This window comes from Pecten maximus, chromosome 6, assembly GCF_902652985.1.
Source record: "Pecten maximus chromosome 6, xPecMax1.1, whole genome shotgun sequence".
NCBI classification, from domain to species: domain Eukaryota; kingdom Metazoa; phylum Mollusca; class Bivalvia; order Pectinida; family Pectinidae; genus Pecten; species Pecten maximus.
Window position 1 is genome coordinate 34,346,399 of NC_047020.1, and position 19,556 is coordinate 34,365,954.

The following is a 19,556-nucleotide window of genomic DNA, read 5'->3' on the forward strand; positions in this document are numbered from 1 at the left end:
ATATCAGCCGGTGTATTTTCTTTTTTATAGAATGTGTGTTCAGTGTCTGCTTGCTTTGCCAAACAGTGTTGGTACTGCCATATTTTATTTTTGTCGACTGCTGCCATCAAGTGCCCGGTCTAGACATGATGCCAGTCTCTGTACCCCATCAGGAGCAGACAGCCATATTTTCATGCCCTAACCAGTCTGTAGACATATGACATCGGAAAGTAATAAATTTGAAACAAAAAAGTTAGGGAAATTACTTTTTTCATGATTTATGGTTCTAAAAGATATTTTTTAAATACTCTTATTGTTCCTGAAGTACATCAATGTCAAAGATTTATCTAAGTACAATGTCATCCATTTTTGTTCATTCTTGTAATAAAAAGGGTTAAAACATCTTAAAACATTTTTTTTTTCTTTTTTTTTTTAAATCTGGCATGATTTCACAATTATGAGTTAGGCTTTTACATTTTTTTTTTCTTTTTCGATTCTCTGGTAAAACATTTCTTCACGGAAATTAAGTTTCCTTTCTCTTGTTTTTCGTGTTCCTTGTTTATGAAACATGCTTTTGAAGTAATAGATATTTTTTGTTGGTAGCCTATTTCATAAACTTTCTTTAGGGTTAAGCAGTTTTTCTTTTCTAACTCTATTTTAGCAGTTCACAACCATGAATCATGTCTTTAGATTTTGAATTGTTTATCAGAAGTCTCTTCTTATAAACTGGCCACCAGCCCCTATGTTCCTTGAAGGAATTCTCCAGCTGAATTCTGATACTAGATTATCTCCCTTAGTTTGAAACTTGGCTAGAATCCGACATATTCTAGAGACCAAACCTCAATTTTCCTTTAATTTTAATATTTTAGAGACAGGACTAGTCTACCTCTTTGATTAACATCCTTCAGGGTAATTCATTTTTCATTATTTTAAGGTAATTAATTACTTGTTCCGACTTTTCCTATCAGAGATTTTTTTTCTTCTTAATTTTCTTTTCTTGCATCATCACATGAAAATAAATGTGTTCTTTACAACAATATGACAAACTAGGTGATATCAAATATGGCTGAAAACTTACCCTCTCCATGTCACTGTCTTCACTGACATCAAGGTCATCAGCAATGTCACTGTTAAAGACAAAATCAGAAAGCTATAATAAATTTCAGTGAATCTAGCTATGCCTATGACATTACAGTATTATAATAAATTTCAGTACTGTAAATTAACAATAGTATTTTTTTTTTTTTTTTTTTTTACAAAGTATGATCAAACCAAAACTAGTATATTTTTGTTCAGGGTTAATATATGGTTCAAATTTTTCACTATTCTATCAAACAAATTCATTAGAATTGTCAATCTATCTGTATAACCACGGATAAAATGTCACAATCAGTAAAAGCAAAAACATGCTTGTCAACTCCCAATAAAAATCTCAAATATATAGGTGTTTTAAGTTTCCCCAGGAGTGTATTAGGAAATTTCAATAGCATTTATATTGCTCTGAAGATATGAAATTAACCCATAAAACTACAAAAGACATGCTGGCCACATGCGGTCACAAAACACTTGCTCTTTATGACCATACTAATGTGACAAAACTAGGAGATCGAGAGAGAATCAATGATGGCAAACACACTCAACTGTTATATAATGTCCTTACAACTTCATCTATGGGAACAATGTAAAATAATGTCACCTTAATTTGTTAATCATAATTATTTTATTGAGCGGGTCGACAAACATGTTTTTTGCATTTACCGATTATTTAAAGATGCGACATGAATTTATTAAAATTCAAAAATTTCATAAAACAGTGAAAAATTTGAACCATATAAATCATAATGATTGTGTATAATTTTACTGACTCTTATTTCACTACAACTATATAGCAATAAATAGGTATTGGATTAAACATTTGAAATGGATTACCAAATATTGGTGATCAACAATTTTATGTGGCAGGTCTCCTCGTAGTAGCTGGTGGCTACCTCACTGAACAACATACAGGAGACCTATCACATGTCATCCAGAGCAATAAGGGAAAAGTGTCTTGCTCATGGACACAACCATGACAGCAGACTGGTCCCCTCTAATTTTCTGAGAAACACAAACTCAGAAGCATCAAACCGTGCATCTCAGATCTTCATCTGAGGGAACGTAGGCCAACGCTCGAACCGACTACTCTATTGTTGCCCCCTATCATTGCAAGGAGCACACTTGGAAATAAATCCATGGCATTATGTTTTTTTTTGCCACGGGTTCATCATCTCAGTCAAGAGTTCTACAATTTCCTGAACACCCTTTAGCTTTTAGAATTCTAAGGTATCCAGAATCCCTATCAAAGTTTCTTTCTCTGACAGATTCAACTTTGTCATCAGATGGCATTTCATAATCTGTCAAATTTTAGCGAAAGTTAAAGCATTTATGTCATTGAAGAATCCTCATCAAACACTTCAACATTCATGGCATTCATGCCCTGATGAAGAGTGTTTAATGCATCTACAGTCATTTTGACAAGATGAGCTAGAATATCATGTCAACATATTAATTCAAATCTTAAAACATCTAATACATCAATAAAAAGATTTTCTAAAGCATAAAGAACTTATGCCTTATAATTTCCAATATCAAAAATTTAGATTGTCAATATGTACAGATTTGCTTTCTTTACCCCGGAGGACAATAACTTCACATGAAAAATGTTTCCAGCCCCGACTTTGGGAACCATTATCGACAGAGCCATTGTGAAACTATCAGATACAATCATTTCCACGGCATCAGAAGCTAGCCTCTAGCAATGGTTTTACATCAACTTTAACACCAACTATTAGATCAATCAATATCAATAATACATGCTAATTCTAACAAGCCCCCAAGTTACTAATCTGTAAAAATCGCTAGTAGAGCAGAAAAAAAAAGTAAGATGAAAAATGAAAGTGAAAAGTAGCGGCCTTGGAAAAATAATAAGCAATTTTAGACTCGTGTGTAATTGTTAATCTTATTTATTTCTCGATTGAAGTCATTACCGTTACAAAATTGATAAAACTCGGGTCGTATTATTATGAATGTGAAATATGATGTACCAGCTAACAGCTAAATCCCATTACTATAGAATTCAAGACAAATGGCAGACATTACATGTAAATTTTGTTCTTTAATTACAACAATGGACAACACAACTACACACATTAACCAAGCAGTTTCCCTCAAGTCATCTTATTTTCTGTGGCTTTTTTCCCTTGAAAACATAAAACAATAATAATACTATTGTTCTATTCTCCATGATAGAAAGAAGAGAACTACAAAAATTTGAGGCAAATAATTTCATGAAAGAAACTCATATTTTGCTTCATTATTTTATAATTAATTTTTCTTTGTTTTCATGGTAAATACTCAAATGTGATTGGTCGAAAAATTCTTTTCATTCTTCTATGAAAGAAATTCCGAGAATAGCTCGAAAAATGTGACGTCACAATATGACAATTGACGTTGCGTATTGATTTGAGAAAAAGAATCCCAAATAAAACCCATAAAATTGTACATAAAACATGCTTTGAATTAGAAAAAGACAATTAACTGAAATTAATTATAAGCATTGAGGTTGATTTTTTTTATTTTCATCGGGGTATGAAAAGAATTTGTTTTGCAAACTTTGTAAGAATCCGCTACTCAATGCTGAACACAAAAAGAAAAAAATTGTATATCCTATTTGCGTTATATCTTTGGTGAAACCTCAACATTTTAACCATGAAAAACAACATTCGAATAAATGATCGAATGTCCCACTAAACTCAAATATATGTCTACAACCTCTACATATACTGGTCTTTTATGATAAACTGGTCTTTTATGATAAACAGACAAAACACAAACATTTAAAAAAAAATATCACATTTAATGCTGGTTTACGTAAATGACTTTCGATCCAGGGAGCCCTGAAGATGTTGAATAATAATATTCAACCTTTGTGTTTCCACAGGATAAAGAATGGCTACTTTAACCAGCAACAAGCATTAGCTGCTCAAACAGAACAATCAGTCAAACCCATCCATTTGTGTGTGAATTACTGTCTCTCACACACAAAAAATCCTTCATTTTAGAAAAGACATTTGTTTGAATCCGGAAGTAGCTAAAAACTATTGTTACAGGAATCTCCTTTGAAATGCTATCATATTGTTGGTGCAAAGAAACAAGAAGACTTGTATGTACTTAAAACAAGCTTATACGAAACTTGAAACTTGAAAGCAAAATACTGACAAGAAGTTTACAAGGGTTACAAGGGAGGGGGGGGGAGGGGATTCATACCAGATGAAAAAACAAGGCATTTACGAAATTCTGTTACGTAACATATATGTTGTTGCTTGTCAACAGTACATAGTTATATGTCAGCTGAGAACTTCATTCTTAGATAATAAGATGTACATGCATACAGTACAGATATATGTTTGTGTTTATCTTTACTATCTACATTTAGTAGGATGGAGAAATTCCCCCACCCCAAAAAAAAAGTAAATAATAATAATAAAAATAATACAAAAGAGAACTGCCTTGTCCAGGTATATCATTCTTTATTGTTACATCGTTACAATGTCTGGATTTAATTTTGAAAGTTTAATATTGACTAAAATCCAATATAGTAAATATGGTCCAGAAAATGACAGTTCTGTTTGTGTACAAGGTCATCGACGTGGCCTCCCACAGTGATACACAAATGTCATAATAGCTTTAAACTTGCACCAGACAATATTGGAGTGTTGCCATCCAGCAATGATGCGAGTTGTTTTTAGGGCTACTGGTGACAGGCTGCATCAAATAATGGCAGGCTGAAATCTCACACATGCCCCAGCACCTATCCCCTTATCAGGTATAGTCTGGCCAGATCTGCATCCACAAGTCAATTAATATATGTTTCTCTGTATATGTTGAAAGGCTAGTTCTCAAAGCTACTGATGACTGACAACACTTGGTTTTTGACTAGTCGATCATAAAATGCATCTAACAGAACTCGCAAATGCTTTTATATGGAGACCAGAAACCGCCATTGAAGACGAATTAGCTAAGGGTGGACAATTTAATCTAATATTCATGTAGAAGAAAATATTTTTGGAAGGTTTTTATTTTTCCCTACCTACATAATGCATGAGGTGTATTTTCAGTATAAACAACATCTTGACTGATAATGCCTTTGACATCATCAATAAATGTACAATCCCCTATAGCTCTAACCTAGCAACAAAACATTTTGATCCTAATAATTCCTAAATATTCTTCATTCAAGTAATTTAAGCCATATTGTTCCTATTACTTTAAAAAAAAACTTGGCTTCAAAGCCAACCTTCTCAAATAAAACTTGCACAATTCATTACAAAACAAATTTCTGTTTTGTATGTTTTTTTTATTTGGCGCGAATATTCTAACTCCTGCCAAATAAAAACTCAAAATCAAACGAGTAAACAAAGCTCACCAGATTTTAGCACTGTTTTTGTTTTTCATTTCAATTGCTATTTATTTGTTTTAAATCAGATCAGATATATAATCCTCCCAAATGGAACTCAAAATCTATCAACTTTCAGATTTTTACCCCTTTTTTGTCAGATGTATCTATTTTATTCCAAAATCTTTTGACGTTTATTTAGTTTGTTTCTTTCATAGTTACATATTCTATCAGTACTATCTTATCTTTGGTTACATTCTGTAGAATTCTGGTAATGACAGTGACAGTTTAACCAAAGAACGATTAAATTACACGAGTATGTTAAATTAGAGCAAATTAAAAAAAGGTTGAAGAAAGCAAACTGGTGTTTCCTACTGAAGTAGTATCAGTGACCTTGACCTAAAAACCTTGAAACTGGAACTTGTCCGAGATATTTTGGTCTTTTATCATTGTGTGAAGTTTGATCAAAATCCAGTGAAGCCGTTAGAGCGCTGACAAACTTTGGCATTACCTACATACAAGACAGGCAGACAGACAGGAAGCCTATAGATATCCACTGATAAAACTGCTTTCAAAAGAATCATCAGAAATATAAAAGTAATTACAATTGCCACCAACACTGCATTATAATCGAAACAAATACAAGAAACATTGTTTCCACTCTTTTGTGTATGACAAGGAATAAGTTATTTCTGATGAAAGTTAACAGAATCAATCAAAACATTATCCAATATCAGAAGATTCTTCATAGAAGTCTACCTCTTTGTAGCCTGTTTTATATATTGTAATGTAATACTAGTGAGCCGTTTATTGACCTCACATTGTGGTTGTTATACATTATTAAATACCAAACATACTGGCTACATGAAATACTATTGTACAGACTGGTGTTCGCACACTAAGATAGGATCTTGAGTGATGTTTTCAAAGAGGAGTTAAAAGAGTGACTTTGTTTATACATAGGCCAATCCAATTACCACTACTGAAATTCTCCCACTTGGAATTGAACCAAGGGAGACAACCCTTACAACCAGAATCAGAATCACTCCAGGGTATCCTGTACTACTCCACACGAGTTGCAGCATGTGACACACACACCGTCTAAACTCAGTGTTCGAAAGTGAAGGTGGTCTGATGGCCAGAGGCTATTGAAAACCTGGTAGGTCTATGTAAAATTTCAAAGTGTTGGCCCCATTGGCTATGAAAAGTTTGAGTCCTGACATACATTACAATTCATGTAAACAACATTCCAATATTTTCTAACAAATGATCATATGAAATCAGAGCTTACAATAGAGTTTGTTTTACCCATATGATAATTTGCTTGATGGTGCAAGTGTTTGCATGACAGTTATGCTACTTTCAACAATATGTTTACAAAATGGGTCTATGGAAAAATGACTTGGGCTATGGGATTTCGATTTGCTGTAGACATATTGTCTAAGGAATTTTCATATATACTTTCATACACTGTAAAACTACAATACACAGTACAATGCAATGTGGTGTTATACTATTTTTCATACTAAAAGAGATATTTCTTTTATTATTAAAAAAGAAATTACATTATTTTCACTTTTCTGACTACTAGTAATACATGGAATTAGTCGAATATTGAATTCTTGAAATGTAACAAAATTATTAGAATTATCTGATGTTAATCAAAGATTGTGTAGACAATTCTACAGGACAGTGGGACATCTAAGTTTTACAGGTCGTGAGAAAAGTTTATTGGAGACAAATTATCCTTCACCCAAGTAACGTCAAATCAACAGGGCTCCAGCCTTCACCCAAGTAACGTCAAATAAACAGGGCCTCAGCCTTCACCGATGTATGCAAATCAACAGGGCTTCAACCTTTACCCAAGTAACATCAAATCAACAGGGCCTCAGCCTTCACCCAAGTAACATCAAATCAACAGGGCCTCAGCCTTCACCCAAGTAACGTCAAATCAACAGGGCCTCAGCCTTCACCCAAGTAACGTCAAATCAACAGGGCCTCAGCCTTCACCGATGTATGCAAATCAACAGGGCTTCAACCTATACCCAAGTAACGTCGAATCAACAGGGCTTCAGCCTTCATCCAAGTAACGTCAAATCAACAGGGCTTCAGCCTTCATCCAAGTAACGTCAAATCAACAGGGCTTCAGCCTTCATCCAAGTAACGTCAAATCAACAGGGCCTCAGCCTTCACCCAAGTAACATCAAATCAACAGGGCCTCAGCCTTCACCCAAGTAACGTCAAATCAACAGGGCTTCAGCCTTCACCCAAGTATGCAAATCAACAGGGCTCCAGCCTTCACCTAGGCAACGTCAAATCAACAGGGCTTCAACCTATACCCAAGTAACGTCAAATCAACAGGGCTTCAACCTTCACCCAAGTAACGTCAAATCAACAGGGCTCCAGCCTTCACCCAAGCAATGTCATATCAACAGGGCTTCAACCTTTACCCAAGTATGCAAATCAACAGGGCTTCAACCTTCTCTCAAATAAACTCTAGCCAACAGAGCTTCAAATAAACATGGTGATCTTTTAACACTGTCACCTAATGTTACACATTTTAGACATATTCTCTCCTAGGACAACACAGAGGTATGTAAGTCCAATAACAGTTTGACACCTATTCACTTCAGGCTCCTTCATATCTTTCCTGAAATTATTTTGGTAATACAACTCCATCTAATCATGTTTTTATGACCCAGAACTATTCTCCAACTTCAAACTTGGCTCAAATTGTTTATTAGATCTATTCCAGCTTTTTCTATTAACAGGTAACAGAGAGCTACTGAAGGCTCATTAAATCAACGACAAGTCGGGTCAACTCCCCCGTGATTAATCTCTGTCACCTCAAATGTTTACACATCAACAGCGTAAGATTTACAAAACAAAATTCCAACCCATCAGAAAATGTACGGTAAGTTTTACTCCCCAACCCGGATAATACGACAGTATTATAACCACTATACAAATTACTTCCTCCACATGCATGGTTAGGTAGAGCCAATCAAAGTGAGTATAGAGTGCACCACTTAAAAGTTCTATCTCAAAATCTGAAATTCACTCTATTGTATTGAACCATTTCCCTTGAAAATTTATTGCACAAAAACTGCATTTCTTGATTAAATCCCATTTTCTGAACACTAGTTATTGTTAAAACCTAAACCAGATAGAAAGGCCCATCAAATGTTTTTAAACTCCATTTCACATTTACGTTGATATTAGAGGTGTTCTCTTCAATTTGAAAATTAAACGAAACGAAACCTTGTCTGAGCATGGGTATACAGACATCAGTTAACAGGTTATATATCACATAAGCTGCATATGAGGATATTCAAGGGACATAACTCAAAGGAAAGAAAGACTTCATTACAAAGCACAAATATACTATCTTATATTATATATATATATTTAGAGAGAGAGAGAGAGAGAGAGAGAGAGAGAGAGAGAGAGAGAGAGAGAGAGAGAGAGAGAGAAAGCTATATTAAGCTCTATCTTGAAGATTTTTTTTGCATACATATTCAACTTTTTTTCTTGACCTGTAACACAAAAGAAATGCCATCTTTCTTACTAAGCATGTGATGAAGGTCTAAAATCTCAGTCACAACACAAGACTTCTTGTCTAACCAGTAAAGTGTAGAATAAAATGATATGTCAGTACTTACAATCCTCCATTTTGAATGCTATTCTTTCGAGTGGTGGCTGGTTTACTGGGTATGATATCTGTGAGGCGTGGTTTGATGTCCTCACAAACTTTTTCTGGTACTTTGTCCTTTTCTAAAGTTTTTTCTGGTATTTTTTCTGGTAATGGTTCTAGAAGCTTCTCGGATTCTGTGTAAAAGAATGGTAAGAGTTTTCAAATCTGTAAAATTTATGTATTATGATACACAATATAAAGCAATATAGGCAGAAATGATAAACACATTCTGTATCCTTTTTATAGTCAATTTTATGAAACTCAAATCACCCAGTAATAAGCCTTTGTCATAGACATTACTTGGAATTGAAGTTGGGCAGCAGGATTATCATAGGACAACATAGTACAAAGTAGGACAATGTAATACATAGGATCATCTTAGGACAACATAGTATATAGGATCGCGTGGGACAACATAATATATAGGATCATCGTGGGACAACATAATATATAGGATCGCGTGGGACAACATAATATATAGGATCATCGTAGGACACAATAGTATATAGGATCGTCGTGGGACAACATAGTACAAAGTAGGACAATGTAGTATATATGATCATCTTAGGACAACATAGTATATAGGATCATCGTAGGACACAATAGTATATAGGATCATCGTGGGACAACATATTACATAGGATCATCGTAGGACAACATAGTATATAGGATCATCGTGGGACAACATAATATATAGGATCGTCGTGGGACAACATAACATATAGGATCGTCGTGGGACAACATAACATATAGGATCATCGTAGGACAACATAATATATAGGATCATCGTTGGACAACAAAGTATATAGGATCATCATAGGCCACAATAGCATATAGGATCATCATAGGACAACATAATATATAGGATCATCGCGGGACAACATAATATATAGGATCATCGTGGGACAACATAATATATAGGATCATCGTGGGACAACATAGTATATAGGATCATCGTAGGACACAATAGTATATAGGATCGTCGTGGGACAACATAGTACAAAGTAGGACAATGTAGTATATAGGATCATCTTAGGACAACATAGTATAAAGGATCGTCGTAGGACAACTTAATATATAGGATCATCGTGGGACAACATAATATATAGGATCATCGTGGGACAACATAATATATAGAATCATCATAGGACAACATAATATATAGGATCATAGTAGGACACAATAGTATATAGGATCGTCGTAGGACAACAGTATATAGGATCGTTGTAGGACAACATAATATATAGGATCATCGTGGGACAACATAATATATAGGATTATTGTAGGATAATGTAATACATAGGATCATCGTAGGACAATAGTACATAGGATCACTGTAGGACAACGTTGACAGTACACAAATTAAGACAGAAATACTACAATTGGCTGAAATAATTGAGGGCATTCATTACTAAAAACAAAACATTTCTTTAAATTTATGTCTTACAGAGAAACCTGCACATATCAAGCTCAGAATGACAGATGAAATTGAACCTGTCATTAAACATATCAGCTTTATCAATCACAGAAGACACTAGCGTGATATATATATTGTCATCATCGGTCATAAACTACCTCCCTGCTACAGAAAATACTCATTATTCAATACACAATTTGTCTTAAGCTACATAACAAGGTTAACTTCACAAATAATAGGGTTATATGTAAATTGAAGATTAATCATACAACATGCATTACATTAAACATGTATTATGCAACTCCGCCATATAATCAGCTTTACTGAATATGTAGTAATATTACCATTCAACTATGAATTACCTATGTACGACAGGTATCACATAACTTCAATAAGAGATGATAAGTAATTATGGTTTGGGCAATTGCAGGCATAGTACCATAACTTGACCTTTGACCCTTAATTCAATGACTTCAGCCTGATATAGTCCTGAACATGATCTTATCACATTTGATATGACCTTGACACTTAGAGGAAACTTTTTTTCTGTTTAAAATACATTAACAGGTAAGCATGATATGTGAAACTATTATAATTTAACAGGAAATTTATGCAATCAGTTATTGTCTGAAATACATTCTGCAATAATCTGACATTTGACCTTTTGATATGACCTTGACACTGACTTCTGACCTTTTCATAAGACCTTCACACTTATAGTTACACAACACGTTTCCTCTTTAAAATACATCTACAGGTTTGGTGTGGTTTTAAATCAATCAGGCTGTACAGCTCAGTGATTCCATGTCATAATATCTTCATGTATAAATCATAAAACGTGAACAATTATTTGCAACAGTAAATGCCTGCAGGGAGCAAGTGTTGTTAAGTTGTACACAATAGTCTCTGTCAAATTCAGATTAATTATTGAATAAATTTCTAAAGAGCATAACACACGTCTGGTTGACTGAGGACACCATTCTATTGCCATTTGTTTTAATTTCACTTTGAAGGTTGCATCTGATCTGGTTCCAACAAATGTTTCATCAGAAATGCTACTTCATATGGAATAAATTGACATCAACCGTTTCAATCACAATGCTATTAAGAAAGTGAATATGGATCAGATGTTGCTGTCCATTTCATCACTTAATTTGCTGTCCTCGTTTGTTGTTCCAGTGATGAATTCTGTATACTCAGTTTCATATATGTTCCTAATTCCCACATTTATAATACTCCTAGGTAAGGTTTACCTTGAAACAAGGTTCATACCGATTACAGTGTGTCAAATTCCAGGTCTTTTACCTTCATGTTATAATCCAAGGCCTTTTACACTCCACGTTTGTTATGGTGAAGGGGAAAATAATAGATCTGATAAAAACTACAACTTTCAGTTCCCTTCTTGTCTTATTTTAAACAATATTTGCTCATCTAATCAAATTGATTGTATTTCATTTTCAGACCTTTTCTAATATTTAACAAATTATGATATTTTCCAATGATGATTTTTTAGAAAATTGATTCCTTCATAATTGTATTTCGTAGAATTTCTGAAGTAGTTATTAAGGGTATTTCAACACAAAAAGCAAGAATTGAAGACCTTTTACAGCTGGTTTTGTTTGAGCAAATAATAAACTCGCACTCCCACTTGTCTCCAGGAATGACCTACAAACGGGACAAATTACCACTGACCTACATTACACCATTGTCTGGGTCTCTCTGGAAGCATGACATTTGCCAATCTATCTTTGTTTCCAACTGCTTCACTGTGGCAACCATTTTAGCCGATTAAAAAGATATAGGTTTGTCATTGGGTTTTTCCATTCAAAGCTGATCAAGTCCAATCTAACAATGACCATTCATCTTCATTACTTTGCCATTAATTTCTGAATTCAACAAGACAAAACAATACAGCTTAGTCTCCCTAGAGGAGACAATGTGCTTTGGCTAGCTAGTGTTAAAACAACAGCATCTGTCTACACACCATCTATATAATACAGCACATTGGAGGGCTCAGAAATGACAGCTCTAAATACATGTAGACAGTCCTTATATTGATATCTCATTCCTACTACTGTAAACGTGGAAATTCATGCGAGGGGGAAATTTACGCTAATAACACGGAGTCCTTTTGATCGCGAAAATTTCCCCCATGCATATCATTTTGATATCAATTATCATAATCTCGATCTACAAACGAAGGTGGGTCGATCGCAAAAATTACCCCACCGCGTAAAGTTTACATATTGTAATCGCGAAATTAACCCCCCACGAAAATAACCACGTTTACAGTATTCCTTCCTCAGCTCTAAGAGTGTTTTCATGTATCTCTGATTGGGTAGTTGGGTGGCACAGTGGTAACACAATTGCCTTTCACCTGGGCAGCCAGGGTTTGAATCCCAATCCGCCAGGGAAAAGGTTAGGGGTGACATGCCCAATCACATGGGATTTTCTCCGCAGTAAGAACCTTCGCACATTTCTATCCAGGCCAACAAGAGTGATTAATATTAGTTGGTATAACTTGTTTTGCAATCATTGTAAACTAAATTTTGTTTATCTAGTAGCTCTATCTGTTGAACTAAAGATTGTCAGTCCAGTTTCAAATGTAAGTAACCAAGTAACCGATGAATGCAGTTTTATTACTTTAGGAAAAACTCAAGATATTAGACTAGTGTGAAGAAGACTTCCTGATAATGTACTTCAGACTAAGGTCCTATGGAGTGTCAGAGTTATTGTTAGTAGGGCTGAGAAGACCCAACATGTATTTCTATAAATATCTGTCTGGAAACAAAGTATCTAATCATCATCTATGCACTGAAAGCCTAGTGGGAAATATGGCACCTAAAAATAGCTTACCAGACAGAATCTCATAAAATACCTGTCTCGCTGGATACGGCAACCAATACCTGTCTCATTGGATACAGTTACCCATAACAATACCTGTCTCACTAGACAAGGCAACCAATACCTGTCTCATTTGATAGAGTAACCCATAACAATACCTGTCTCATTGGATACTGTAACCCATAACAATACCTGTCTCATTGGATACTGTAACCCATAACAATACCTGTCTCACTGGTTACTGTAACCCATAACAATACCTGTCTAACTGGTTACTGTAACCCGTAACAATACCTGTCTAACTGGTTATACTGTAACCCACAACAATACCTGTCTAACTGGTTACTGTAACCCATAACAATACCTGTCTCACTGGTTATACTGTAACCCATAACAATACCTGTCTAACTGGTTACTGTAACCCATAACAATACCTGTCTAACTGGTTATACTGTAACCCATAACAATACCTGTCTAACTGGTTACTGTAACCCATAACAATACCTGTCTAACTGGTTACTGTAACCCATAACAATACCTGTCTAACTGGTTACTGTAACCCATAACAATACCTGTCTAACTGGTTACTGTAACCCACAACAATACCTGTCTAACTGGTTACTGTAACCAACAACAATACCTGTCTAACTGGTTACTGTAACCCATAACAATACCTGTCTTACTGGTTACTGTAACCCATAACAATACCTGTCTAACTGGTTACTGTAACCCATAACAATACCTGTCTAACTGGTTACTCTAACCCATAACAATACCTGTCTAACTGGTTACTATAACCCATAACAATACCTGTCTAACTGGTTACTGTAACCCATAACAATACCTGTCTAACTGGTTACTGTAACCCATAACAATACCTATCTAACTGGTTATACTGTAACCCATAACAATACCTGTCTAACTGGTTACTGTAACCCATAACAATACCTGTCTAACTGGTTACTGTAACCCATAACAATACCTGTCTCACTGGTTACTGTAACCCATAACAATACCTGTCTAACTGGTTACTGTAACCCATAACAATACCTGTCTAACTGGTTATACTGTAACCCATAACAATACCTGTCTAACTGGTTACTGTAACCCATAACAATACCTGTCTAACTGGTTACTGTAACCCATAACAATACCTATCTAACTGGTTATACTGTAACCCATAACAATACCTATCTAACTGGTTACTGTAACCAACAACAATACCTGTCTAACTGGTTACTGTAACCCATAACAATACCTGTCACACTAGTTATACTGTAACCCATAACAATACCTGTCTAACTGGTTACTGTAACCCATAACAATACCTGTCTCACTGGTTACTGTAACCCATAACAATACCTGTCTAACTGGTTATACTGTAACCTATAACAATACCTGTCTAACTGGTTACTGTAACCCATAACAATACCTGTCTAACTGGTTATACTGTAACCCATAACAATACCTGTCTAACTGGTTACTGTAACCCATAACAATACCTGTCTAACTGGTTATACTGTAACCCATAACAATACCTGTCTAACTGGTTACTGTAACCAACAACAATACCTGTCTAACTGGTTACTGTAACCAACAACAATACCTGTCTAACTGGTTACTGTAACCCATAACAATACCTGTCTAACTGGTTATACTGTAACCCATAACAATACCTGTCTAACTGGTTATACTGTAACCCATAACAATACCTGTCTAACTGGTTACTGTAACCCATAACAATACCTGTCTAACTGGTTACTGTAACCCATAACAATACATGTCTAACTGGTTACTGTAACCCATAACAATACCTGTCTAACTGGTTACTGTAACCCACAACAATACCTGTCTAACTGGTTACTGTAACCAACAACAATACCTGTCTAACTGGTTACTGTAACCCATAACAATACCTGTCTTACTGGTTACTGTAACCCATAACAATACCTGTCTAACTGGTTACTGTAACCCATAACAATACCTGTCTAACTGGTTACTCTAACCCATAACAATACCTGTCTAACTGGTTACTATAACCCATAACAATACCTGTCTAACTGGTTACTGTAACCCATAACAATACCTGTCTAACTGGTTACTGTAACCCATAACAATACCTATCTAACTGGTTATACTGTAACCCATAACAATACCTGTCTAACTGGTTACTGTAACCCATAACAATACCTGTCTAACTGGTTACTGTAACCCATAACAATACCTGTCTCACTGGTTACTGTAACCCATAACAATACCTGTCTAACTGGTTACTGTAACCCATAACAATACCTGTCTAACTGGTTATACTGTAACCCATAACAATACCTGTCTAACTGGTTACTGTAACCCATAACAATACCTGTCTAACTGGTTACTGTAACCCATAACAATACCTATCTAACTGGTTATACTGTAACCCATAACAATACCTATCTAACTGGTTACTGTAACCAACAACAATACCTGTCTAACTGGTTACTGTAACCCATAACAATACCTGTCACACTAGTTATACTGTAACCCATAACAATACCTGTCTAACTGGTTACTGTAACCCATAACAATACCTGTCTCACTGGTTACTGTAACCCATAACAATACCTGTCTAACTGGTTATACTGTAACCTATAACAATACCTGTCTAACTGGTTACTGTAACCCATAACAATACCTGTCTAACTGGTTATACTGTAACCCATAACAATACCTGTCTAACTGGTTACTGTAACCCATAACAATACCTGTCTAACTGGTTATACTGTAACCCATAACAATACCTGTCTAACTGGTTACTGTAACCAACAACAATACCTGTCTAACTGGTTACTGTAACCAACAACAATACCTGTCTAACTGGTTACTGTAACCCATAACAATACCTGTCTAACTGGTTATACTGTAACCCATAACAATACCTGTCTAACTGGTTATTGTAACCCATAACAATACCTGTCTAACTGGTTATACTGTAACCCATAACAATACCTGTCTAACTGGTTATACTGTAACCCATAACAATACCTGTCTCATTGGTTACTGTAACCCATAACAATACCTGTCTAACTGGTTACTGTAACCCATAACAATACCTGTCTAACTGGTTACTGTAACCCGTAACAATACCTGTCTAACTGGTTACTGTAACCCATAACAATACCTGTCTAACTGGTTACTGTAACCCACAACAATACCTGTCTAACTGGTTACTGTAACCAACAACAATACCTGTCTAACTGGTTACTGTAACCAACAACAATACCTGTCTAACTGGTTACTGTAACCCATAACAATACCTGTCTAACTGGTTATACTGTAACCCATAACAATACCTGTCTAACTGGTTACTGTAACCAACAACAATACCTGTCTAACTGGTTACTGTAACCAACAACAATACCTGTCTAACTGGTTACTGTAACCAACAACAATACCTGTCTAACTGGTTACTGTAACCCATAACAATACCTGTCTAACTGGTTATACTGTAACCCATAACAATACCTGTCTAACTGGTTACTAATAACAATACCTGTCAATCAATGAGTACCATGGTAACCATTACCATAATCATAATCACTCATATGGTTAGAATGCAGGTGTTACATAAAAAATAAAAAAATCTTTATTATGATACATGATTTTACAATTGATACTTAATAAGAAAATTTAACAAAAAATACCACGAATATGAAAGCTTCACAATTTTGTTCCAAACAGCCTATTACTTAGCTAATGTATAATACTTTCAGTAAATATACCTAGATAGTGTGTACTTTCCAGTACAAACACTGGAACCTTAATGTCATAAAAGACATTACCGCAGGTACCTCTTGAGATAATCTGAAATATTATTACACAATCGACGACAGACAATTCTAGGTAAGTGAGCACTTATGACTTCATCTGGTGAGGCAGATTTTTTTCGAAGCATGCCACATTGCTAAAGCGCAGTGAACTCTTCCAGACAATATCATAGTAAAAGTCAATTATCTATTTCAGCTGACCTTTCCAATCTTGAAACAAAATGTAAAAGTACTTGAATTTACAAAGTAAACAACATTAAGAGTTCCTTCTAATTTGTATAAAGAGGAGCCATCCATGCTTGTGTACATAACACCCAATCATTCCAACTGTAAACTTGTAAGTAGAGTAGTTATCTCATACATTTACAATTATTTGATGCAAGTCTATAGATCAGCTTGCTCCAATACACATTTTCAGACATTATATTTCACTGGTACCAGCGAAGCACTCCTCTGATAATCAAATTCTACAAGCAGTAGGCATTTTATACAGGGCATCCAGTAGACCCTTGAGAATATGTTTTTGACTCTCCAAAATGAGGTTTGATTCCTGGGATTGAACAGACTTATCTATATGACACTGTTTTGACCCTCCAGATTTCTGAGAAATAGTGATTTGACTTCTTAAATTGCTACAAGTCAAGCGCCAACTTGATGGCCTGTTATAGATCTGGAGATTAATCCTTTAATTCCAGCAATAGCAACAAAATCTGTAGTATAATATACCTCAATTATATAACATATTTTAAGAGCACGATATGAAGGTAATTAATCATCAAATAATGTAAAACAAGCACCATTGTAACCTGTTAAGAGCCTAAGGTCCAACCCAAGACCATTTTACCTTTTTTAAGGGGCAAGACTGTCTAGAAACCATTAGGTAATACTGTTCAACTAGGATTAATCAGGAAAAAAAACTTTTGAGGCACATTAGGTAACATCTTTCAACTAGGACCACCAATTGGAGCAAGACCTTCTAGGAGCATTAGGTAATACAGTTCAACTAGGACCAATCGGGGGGCAAGACCTTCTAGGAGCATTATAGGTGATACTGTTTAATTAGGACCAATTGGGGCAAGACCTGTTTGAAACATTAGGTAATACTGTTCAATTAGGACCAATCAGCGCAAGACCTTCGAGGAGCATTAGGTAATACTGTTCAACTAGGACCAATCTTGGTAAACTAACATATATCCTTTTGTCCTTTGTCAGCCTTGCACAATCACCCATATGTCTCGTCCATCATATTCTCAGGTTTAGTTAAGGACTGGTTTGTGAATTTGCAATTGAAAGTTAAGGACTGGTTTGTGAATTGTATTTAAAGGTTAAGAACAGGTTTGTGAATTTTTAGTTGAAAGTTAAAGACTGGTTTGTGAATTTTTAATTGAAAGTTAAGGACTAGTTTGTGAATTTTGGTTTGTGAATTTGTAATTGAAAGTTAAGGACTAGTTTGTGAATTTGTAATTGAAAGTTGAGGAATGGTTTGTGAATTCTTTATTGAAAGTTAAAGACTAGTTTGTGAATTCGTAATTTCAAGTTTAGGACTGGTTTGTGAATTTGTGTGAATTTGTAATTGAAAGTTAAAGACTAGTTTGTGAATTCATAATTTAAAGTTTAGGACTGGTTTGTGAATTTGTAATTAAAAGTCAAAAACTGGTTTGTGAATTCATAATTGAAATAATAGGACTGGTTTGTGAATTTGTAACTGAACGTTAAGGACTGGCTTGTCAATTTGTAATTAAAAGTTAAGCACTCATTTGTGAATTTGTAATTGAAAGTTACATATATTGAAATGGTTTGTGAATTTTCCATTGAGGAACTGAAATGTTGAATGATTGAAAGAGTACTAGTACTGTCCTCCTGCTTCTGATATCCTGATGGAAGACCTCGTCAACGTCTCCACCGAGTACATCGCATACCAGGCCTAAAGCACTTTTAATGAATCTCGATACTTGTCTATCACATAAATTCAGTCACCACTTTTAAAGCTGCAGTTACTAAAGAAACAGGTTCATATTGAACATTGTAAATTCAATACAGCATTAATTTCAAGGTTCATTCCACTTCTTAATCAAATTATTCTTCCTAACATTTTATCTCTGTTCACAGGTTAGCATATAATTATAAGTGTTAATATTTTTAAGCCAAAGCAACTTATTTTCCTGATGCTCCAAATGTTTGTGTGACCATACAGGTGTCAGACTGTCTACAGTGATAATTTGTGGCCAACATGTGATGACCATCAAGATGGAAGACTTGGCAGGTGGCGGGGGAGCATGTCAAAACAAATCATCAAACTATCACAACTTTGTTGTACATTTTGACACTTTCCCCCGGTGTAGCACTTTTTCTTGCTCCAGGAATTGCTGACTGGCTTACTTT

At 35.0% G+C, this 19,556-nt stretch overlaps 1 protein-coding gene across 1 annotated transcript in view; it reads right to left on the bottom strand.

Annotated features, from left to right (window-relative positions):
* Positions 1-19,556, bottom strand: part of LOC117329621 (AF4/FMR2 family member 1-like) — a 97,744-nt gene that overhangs the window by 50,247 nt on the left and 27,941 nt on the right. Inside the window, exons 7-8 of the mRNA XM_033887644.1 lie at positions 9,076-9,241; positions 1,058-1,106 (exon numbers count right to left, since the gene is read on the bottom strand). Coding sequence (XP_033743535.1) covers positions 1,058-1,106; positions 9,076-9,241 — 215 coding nt within the window. The remainder of the gene's footprint in view (positions 1-1,057; positions 1,107-9,075; positions 9,242-19,556) is intronic.